At 31.6% G+C, this 9,179-nt stretch overlaps 3 protein-coding genes across 3 annotated transcripts; 1 reads left to right on the top strand and 2 right to left on the bottom strand.

The window, feature by feature from the left end:
- Nucleotides 1–301: 301 nt before the first annotated feature.
- On the bottom strand, nucleotides 302–1,876 carry LOC111420614 (gametocyte-specific factor 1 homolog). Its single transcript, XM_023053637.2, has 7 exons — nucleotides 1,755–1,876; nucleotides 1,532–1,694; nucleotides 1,337–1,462; nucleotides 1,082–1,285; nucleotides 840–1,019; nucleotides 664–787; nucleotides 302–603 (listed from the first exon to the last, which is right to left on the bottom strand). Exons 1-7 carry the CDS (start codon nucleotides 1,772–1,774, stop codon nucleotides 581–583), a joined length of 840 nt encoding a protein of 279 aa, XP_022909405.2. The 5' UTR covers nucleotides 1,775–1,876; the 3' UTR covers nucleotides 302–580.
- Nucleotides 1,877–2,438: 562 nt separating this feature from the next.
- Nucleotides 2,439–4,179, top strand: LOC111420622 (gametocyte-specific factor 1 homolog). Its single transcript, XM_023053649.2, has 7 exons — nucleotides 2,439–2,541; nucleotides 2,602–2,764; nucleotides 2,844–2,969; nucleotides 3,021–3,224; nucleotides 3,285–3,464; nucleotides 3,519–3,642; nucleotides 3,703–4,179. Exons 1-7 carry the CDS (start codon nucleotides 2,522–2,524, stop codon nucleotides 3,723–3,725), a joined length of 840 nt encoding a protein of 279 aa, XP_022909417.1. The 5' UTR covers nucleotides 2,439–2,521; the 3' UTR covers nucleotides 3,726–4,179.
- Nucleotides 4,180–5,931: 1,752 nt separating this feature from the next.
- On the bottom strand, nucleotides 5,932–7,524 carry LOC111420621 (venom acid phosphatase Acph-1-like). The gene is made up of 4 exons (XM_023053648.2): nucleotides 7,272–7,524; nucleotides 7,113–7,217; nucleotides 6,816–7,055; nucleotides 5,932–6,766 (listed from the first exon to the last, which is right to left on the bottom strand). The coding sequence occupies exons 1-4, from the start codon at nucleotides 7,350–7,352 to the stop codon at nucleotides 6,083–6,085; spliced, it is 1,110 nt and encodes a 369-aa protein (XP_022909416.1). The 5' UTR covers nucleotides 7,353–7,524; the 3' UTR covers nucleotides 5,932–6,082.
- Between the last annotated feature and the right edge of the window lie 1,655 nt (nucleotides 7,525–9,179).

Raw genomic sequence — 9,179 nt, 5'->3', positions numbered from 1 at the left:
CCACCTTGTCCTTATCTCTTAATTCCATACATACATTACATCATATTATAACTGATCTTTTGTAGTAACATCTTGTTGTCTAAATAATACACATGTTTATTATTAACTTCAAAAGTACATAAATGAGGGATTCCCAGAAATACTTTACTCTCTTTGTCACTACAGATAAACCAACCTCTGTTCATAGATAAACTCAGGGTATTCCCAAAGTTGTTTATAGGATGTATAAATCAAGGATGATAATTCAAGGTTTAATTTTTATTCAACATTAGATTGTTGTATATTTTTCATTGAACTCAACTTTTCAACCAAGTTATCCTTTATTTAAAATAAAACTTTGTTCCTTTATAACTTCATCATACATTTTTCTCTTAACTTAACTTTATCTATATAAAAATAAAAATGTGTATTTGCTTATTGTTTAGTTTAAACAGATTCAAGCTCCTTTTTCTTATTTAAGATATGCAGTATTTTCTTTAAATAACAAAAACTTTGCATTCAAACTAAAAATGAATTAATACTAAAGAGTAACAGAAATTAATGTACATTCTAAAATGAAATGGTTACAACTACCAGTTGTTTACTTCCGAATTTTTCGTCCTCCTAAAAATAAAAGATATTTTTGGATTATTTATTATAATATTTCTCTCAAAAAAATCTTACTTCCTCTTCCATAACCATGTGAAACCTTCACCCATTCTTCTTCTCGACTTGTCTTTGTATCATCAATATTTAGATCAGATAATGAATCAACCAAAGTTGATCCATCAGAAGTTGTTGCACTTTCCTAAAAAAAATTGTTATTAATTATTGATTAAAATACCAATTAGATTATTTACTCGATTTGAAGTTTCACTCAACAGCTTTGGAGGAACTATTCCAACTGGTGGTTGTTGATTTTTTTTACAATTTTCGCCAGGTTTACCTCGACCCATTAAAATTTTGATCAATTTTTTTCTTGATTCCTCAATATCTGAGCTACCATAAACTGAAAATCCAGATGCCTCTGAAGTTGATTCCTAAATAAATGAATTTTTTTTAATAAATACTTAAAAAGTAACTTAACAAAAATTTTCAATACCCTTTCAGATAGGTCAGATTCCTCATATTTTTTTGCTTTTAAAGATGCTTCATTCCTCTCTCGTTCTAATCTATCTAACATTTGATGTCTTTCGCGTTCCGCCTGCCGAAATTGTTTCCTTACACTAGGTGGCTCAACTTGGATTGTTCGAATGACTCGATTTTGTTCGCAATATAATTGCGGATTATAGGACGGCGCATCAGTCTAAATAAAAACAGTGTATTAATATTAAAATTAAGGGGAAGAAATTCTCACCGTTTCCCAAGTGTCATCATATTCGATGGGGACGTTTCTATCAATTTTCCATCTTTCCTCTATTGGTTCATCTCGATATAACTCTTGTTCCAGTTGTTTTCGTTGTTCACAAGTTTGAATGTGATACTTTTTAAAAATAAAATAGAAAAAATTTGACATTTATAAACTTTGAGGTTATGTTCACTTCAAATTTACCTCCAATTCTGGTTCTGGTACTTTATGTTCCGCGAAAAGAGGACAGGTAACGAGCTTCACATGGGGATTAGCTTTACGACACCTAACCAAATGATACAAGAATCTCTTCGCAGTTATTCTATGTGAAACGTTGTAAGGACAGGTTTTGAGCTCTTCTAATTCGCTGAAAATGATTAGGATATATTGAGTTTATGAAGGATTGTGTTAATAAAGATATACGTACCCAGACGTATACATTGCCATGTTAGAAATGCTTTTTAAGACTTATTTTTGTACTTTAAATGAAAATCGTATCACACGCGTACTTAGAACCAGGTGTTTAAAACCACGCTAAAGACTGTCTCCTAAATAGTGCCATCTATTGACAATTTACAAAAATTAAATACTTATGCTAAACCATATTTAAAAAAAAATAATTGAGATGTATTTTGTTTACATATTAACTTTGTATGATTTTTGCAATAATTAGACTTGTCTATTAATAATTGTTTTATTTTTAGTGAAATGTGTAAGGGATGTTGCCTAACTTCAACAAAATTGTAAAATTAAATTAATAAAAAATAAACATTATGGTTTAAAATTCTAAAATTAAATTAATAAAAATAAACATTCGGGTTTAGCCATGCGTCTTCAGATACTTTCTAGTTTTAGGATTAGTGTTAGTTCTAATTTTAGTTAATATCAAAATGTGCAACATGTCGGTTTATTGAAGTTAGGCATCATCCCTTACACACTTAACTAATTTCAAAAAATAAAAATTATTGATATATAACCCCAATTATTGCAAAAAATCATATAAAAATTACGAGAAAATTAATATTTAAACAAAATACATCTAAATTATTTTTTTTAATTATGATCTTGCTTAAGTATTTAGTTTTATAAATGGTCAATAGATGGCACTATTTACGAAACCGTCTTTTGGCGTAGTTTTAGACAGCTAGATTACCAGTTAAAGTACAAAAATAAGTCTTAAAAAGCATTTCTACAATGGCAATGTATACATCTGGGTACGTATATCGTTATTAACACAATACTTCATAAATTCAATATTTCTTAATCATTTTAAGTGAATTAGAAGAGCTCAAAACTTGTCCTTACAACGTTTCACATAGAATACTTGCGAAAAGATTCTCGTATCATTTGGTTAGGTGTCGTAAAGCTAATCCCCATGTTAAGCTCGTTACCTGTCCCCTTTTCGCCCAACATAAAGTACCAGAACCAGAATTGGAGGTAAATTTGAAGTTACCATAACCTCAAAGTTTATAAATGTCAAATTTTTGAATAATTTTTCTATTTTATTTTTAAAAAGTATCACATTCAAAGTTGTGAACAACGAAAAGAATTGGAGAAGCAGTTATATCTAGATGAGCCAATAGAGGAAAAATGGAAAATTGATAGGAATGTCCCTATGGAATATGATGACACTTGGGAAACGGTGGGAATTTCTTCCTCTTAATTTTAATATTAATACAATTTTTTTATTTAGACTGATGCGCCGTCCTATAATCCGCAAATATATTGTGAACAAAATCGAATTATTCGAACAATCCAAGTTGAGCCACCTAGTGTCAGGAAAAAATTTCGGCAGGCAGAACGTGAAAGACACCAAATGTTGGATCGATTGGAACGTGAGAGGAATGAAGCATCTTTAAAAGCAAAAAAATATGAGGAATCTGACCTATCTGAAAGGGTATTGATTTTTTTTTGTTTAATTAATTTCTAAGTATTAAAAGGAATTCATTTATTTTAGGAATCAACTTCAGAAGCATCTGGATTTTCAGTTTATGGTGACTCAGATATTGAGGCATCAAGAAAAAATTGGAACAAAATTTTAATGGGTCCAGGAAAAACTGGGGAAAATTTACCAAAGAATCAACAACCACCAGTTAGAATAGTCCCTTCAAACCTGTTGAGTGAAACTTCAAATCGAGTAAATAATTTAATTAGTATTTTAATCAATAACTTTAATACAAAAATTTTTTAGGAAAGTGCAACAACTTCTGATGGATCAACTTTGGTTGATTCATTATCTGATCTAAATATTGATGATACAAAGAAAACTCAAGAAGAAAAATGGGTGAAGGTTTCGTATGGTCATGCAAGAGGAAGTAAGATTTTTTTGAGGGAAATATTATAATAAAATAATCCAAAAAACTTTTTATTTTTAGGAGGACGAAAAATTCGAAAGTAAACAACTGGTAGTTGTAACCATTTAATTTTAGAATGTACATTAATGTCTGTTACTCTTTAGTGTTAATTCATTTTTAGTTTGAATGCAAAGTTTTTGTTATTTAAAGAAAATATTTTATATCTTAAATAAGAAAAAGGAGCTTGAATTTGTTTAAACTAAACAATAAGCAAATACACATTTTTATTTTTATATACATAAAGTCAAGTTAAAAGAAGTTAAGTTACCCTCTAGTGTTAATTTACTTTTAGTTTGAATGCGAAGTTTTTGTTATTTAAAGAAAATATTTTATATCTTAAATAAGAAAAAGGAGCTTGAATTTGTTTAAACTAAACAATAAGCAAATACACATTTTTATTTTTATATAGATAAAGTTAAGTTAAGAGAAGAATGTATGATGAAGTTATAAAATAACAAATTTTTATTTTAAATAAAGGATAACATGGTTCCAACCAAACTAATGTTGAATTAGATCATCTTTAAAATTGGATACTTGAGAATGGCCTGAAAAAGTTTAGTTCAATGAAAAATATACAATAATCTAATGTTGAATAAAAATTAAAACTAGAATTATTATCCTTGATTTATACATCCTGTGGGAATACCCTGAGTTTATCTATCAATAGAGGTTTTACTATAGTGACAAAGAGTAGAGTATTTCTGGGAATACCTCATTTATCTACTTTTGAGATCAAGTGTATTATTTAGACAACAAGATGTGTCGATTAATAATTAGAATTATGATTTTTATAACAAAGTTTACTAACAGTTTTAACAAAAGCATTTGAAATTCATGATTAATAAACACGATAAATTTATAATGCATATGATAAGAATATATTTATTAGTTTTACAAACCTTTAATGTAGGCAACCAAGATTATACCAGATCTGATTAAACCGTTATTTTGATAACAAAAGATTATGATAACTAATAAAATAATAAATTTTAATTATTTATAAAATTCGGAAGAAAAACATAAACATTGGCGGCAAATACCTAAGTACTTTGCAGAGGATATAGTCTTTATTTGGGATTACCTTGGAGAGATGAAACTGATACTAAACGACTTAAATTTATAAACAAATTTATAATAAAAAATTTATGACAAATCTTGTTAACATCAACATTGGGGATAATGAGAATGAGAGATTTGACAGCTATGTAGGTATATCTTGGCTATTAGGTTCGTGTATCGAGAGATAATCAAACAAGCGAACTAAACAGAAGGATCAGACTCGCATAGACAACCTACGGGAAACTTAGAGACATCTTCAAGAGCAATAATCCTATATATGTGAAAAGAAAGCCTTGCAATCAATGCGTGCAACTTTAACATTAACGGTGACAACTGCCAGGAGATTCAAAGTAACGTATGGAAAGATGGAGAGGTCGATGCTGGGTGTAACCCTGAGAGACCACATACGAAATGATGACCTACGAAGAACCTGCCCAGTTCTAGAGTGGAGACTGCTGGATGGATGACGTCAAAAGAATCACCAAAAATTGGATTCAGATAGCCTATACTATAGGTGGAGTGTAGTGAGTTGAGGGAGGAGCTGATGGATTGGAGACAAGTGTTGGAGGAGAGGGCAGAGGAAAGGAGATGGATTGGGGAAGTGGCAGCAAGGAGACATAGGGGATTTAGATTAGTTATGGAAAATGATTTTTTTTTAATATTAATTATGAATTATTCCGTTATTAATAATAACGCTCAGATAATTCCATCTGAAGATCTGATAAATGAAAATAACATAATGACTGAAGAAATTAGGAGAAGACTGTATGTATATGGCTAATAAAGCTTACTTTGGACTGAGAAAACTATTAACATCAGGCATAGTAACCAACAAAACTAAGATACTAATATATAAAACGCGTCAAAAACATGGCCGATGACAATGGGCTGCTTTGAAAGAAAGATGCTCCACCACATATACAGAGGTGTTCAGAAAAACGGAAGATAGGGAAGGCGTTACAATTTTGAATTGAACAGTTTTTGGACACCGCAAAAGAGGCAGGCCTCACAGCAGATATAAGGATGAGGGGGAAGAAAGTCTAAAAATGCTGGGAGTTAGAAACTGGAAAGCCAAGGCATGAGATAGAAGAGAGTGAAAGCTGATCCTAAAACAATGGATTAGCTTCCAATGATGATGATGATGTTTTATAACTAGTAGCCTTGTTAAAGTTACAAATTGAAATAAATAAAATATTTTAATTAATTTTATTTAATATCAATTTAAAACGATTCAATTTAAAATGGTTTAACGACTTAACGACTTCTATTGTATACAGCAATAAAAATCTATTTAGTAAATCTATTTTAAAAGATAATAAGAACGTTAAAAATAATAATACTCTTAATTTAGGAACGCATCGGATCCGCATTCTGCGGTGTAATTCTTAGGAACATAATCATCGACTAGATTCATAAATTTACCAATTTCACAGCTTTCTTCGCAACCGGAAATGATTTCAATTCGAAATTCCTCATTAACATCGTATTCGTAAAATACTTTAACTCTGTACTCATTGGACAAAGGAACGTAATAAAGTTCTATAATCGCAGCAGCGCTGTATTTCGGAACGTGTGCTTTAAAAACATTTAAGGCTGCTAAAATATTAATAACGTTGTTTTCGTGACCTGAATATAAGTAAATCTTTCTTTCCTTTGGTAATTCATCTTTAATCTTAGATAGCATTTGATTCAAAACTATCTTAAGCATTCTACCGCCGTTTAAACGTTTTAAGATTGGATTATAATTTTCAAATTCGCACTGTTTTCCGGCTAATTGGTCGATTAGACCTGGATATATGGGCTTTGTCCATTCTGGTAATGTAAAATTCATTGTTTCCTCGGCGTGCAAAGTTTGGTAAATGGAAAATACGTCGTAAAGGGTTTTTATTGGTTTCCCAGAGTTTTCTTCTATATATTCGAAAGTTTCTTTGTGGTCGCTTAACAAGTTTTTGTAATCTTCGGATTCGTAAATTTTGTTTAATTCTTTTACGTAGTTTGGGCAATACCCTGTTGGTCTTCTTATAAACTAAATAAAATAAATTTTTAAAACGGTAATTTTATTTAATAAAACTTACGTAATCGTAATCGTTTTTATCGAAATGGTAAGGAATTGGCATCCAAGAAAGATGATCGTCCCATTTTTGGGACGATGTCGGTGGAAATAAACCTGCCAATACAAGTAAAGCACTCATTTTTGTTCTGTCGTAATCGGTTGAGGTCATTTCGACTATATCCGGAGTATAAATCTCGCCCAAGAAATGATTATAACGTTTTCTTAGTAATTTGCCAAGTTTATAAGCACGTTGTTTTCCAACCTAAAATAAATTTTAATTTAAAAACTTCTTTAAAAAATGTTTATTGATTAAAAATACGTTTGTTAATTGTCCCCAACCCATTGGTTCAAAATCTTGGATCGTGTAAGGATCGTTTGGGTAAATGTCTTTTTCTTCTGGAGTTCTACTACCATGTCTAAAAAACTTAATTAAAAGATTTTTTAAATATTTTTTTTAATTTAACTTAAAAATACTTACAACATGAACCAAAAGCAAATTCTCTTCTGTAGCAGCAAAAATCGAGGAAAAAACACTAATTATTAAAAATAACGTCAACATTTTCCTTCGTTTAAAATATCTTTAATATCACAATTTTTTTTTCTATTATTCTCTTAGAAATCCAAACGCACTGACTACGAACTATTTCTTGTCGCGATCTTTTATCGTTGTTAAATATGGAAGGTCGAAGAGGTGTGAGAGGGGGGATCTTGAGGATGTTCACATGTTGAAAGCGTTCTTATCTTTAATTTTCTTGCACGAGACTCTTGAAAGTCGGCCGATATCGAACGATGTTTGTCAAAACGAGAGTAAAGTTCAGAAAATACAACAGCACGTTTTGATAAGAAGGATATCACGTGAATTATAAAAAAACTTCTCTTTCATAAGACGATGACGGTCTTTAATAAATTTTGCAAAGTTGTTATCGCAAACAAGCTATTTTCCATGGTTTTTAGTGTTTTAGTAACAGGATGTTTAATAATAACTTATTTTTGTTATTATCTTGTTTGATTATATTTGGGAAAGTTTTTGAATTAATTATGTCAAGTTATAAAAGGAAAATAGTAGGAATAGTACTCAAAAATGGTTCAAATTTAGGTTGAGTTTCAATTAAAAAGTCATAACTTATTCATACATCGAAATGGAACCATGAAATTTTCAGTGTTTATATTAAAATGAACGTAGATTTCAATAAAAATTGAAAAAATAATGATTGTTTAGGATAATACATTTCTTTTAATAACACAACTCTTTTCAAAATGATTCAAAATTATATACAGAAAGAATTGGGAATCACTGGCGAGAGCAGAGGGTTAGGTTGGGTTGGATTAGGTTGTGTTAAGAGATAGGACAGCTACTCGGGCTGGACTAAAACTATGATGGGTTGGTTCTGTGGAGGGTGTGATACGCCCGAGCACACGGTGTTTTGGTGTGCAGAGTTCGAAGAAATAAGGCAGGAGTGTAGAGCGGTATGCGAAGAAGAGCTGGACACCGGAAACGTTGAAAAATGATGTTGAGCTCGGAGCCAAAGTGGAATGCCATCGTTAATATGATTGCCAAGATCATGGGCTGAAGATCGAGTACCAAAAAGAGACGGACAGGACAAAGCAGGGAAGAAGAAGATGATTGGAGAGGGTTTTGTCTTCCTAATATAGGGATGAAGGTAAGGGATAATAACTCAGTGAGATCAGAGGAAGAGCATGGAGGTTCCCACACTACGGAGAGGAGGGAAGATATAATTAGAATTTCTTCCAACCCGTCACTACCCGGCCGCATGATATGTTAGGCCGGGTGTCTAGTTGCGTTAGGTTGGGTTTTTGTTATATCTTGCGGAGTGCACCAGGGGTCTGTTTTAGGTTCAACTCTCTGGAACATATTTTATGATGAGGTTCTTCAAATGAAGATGGAGGCAAAAGTGGTCATTTGCTCTTCATAGCAAGAAAGGAAAGGCGAGCGTTGATGATAAATCCAGATGTGGTAGTGCTCTAGGAAAGAAGAAAAGCACCCAGGATGACGATTAACGTTAACGGAACGGATGTGGAAAGTCTTGCAATGATAAGGTACTTAGGAGTGCATCTAGAGTGAGCCATTAAGTACAAATATTACAAAAACATGCTTAGCTCTAAATATAGAAAACTGTCAATAGCAGTGACGTCGGCTTATTGCACTGTCCACTGTAAGTGTGGAAGCAATAGTAAGTATGCCTCCCATGGACCTATTGGTAGAAGAGAAAATCAATTTTCACAAAAAAGGAAAATAATATGGGGTAGAGGCAAGAAAGGAATTCATGGACTAATGGGAACCACGGCTCAACTACCACCTGACACAATTGCTCTCGGGGCAATGAGTATTTAGCAACTATCTGAAGAAAATTAAGAAATTTTCAAC

The sequence above is a fragment of the Onthophagus taurus genome, chromosome 10 (genome assembly GCF_036711975.1).
Source record: "Onthophagus taurus isolate NC chromosome 10, IU_Otau_3.0, whole genome shotgun sequence".
Classification (NCBI taxonomy): domain Eukaryota; kingdom Metazoa; phylum Arthropoda; class Insecta; order Coleoptera; family Scarabaeidae; genus Onthophagus; species Onthophagus taurus.
Note: the sequence above shows the minus strand (reverse complement) of the source record. Positions and strands in the feature narration are given on the sequence as shown.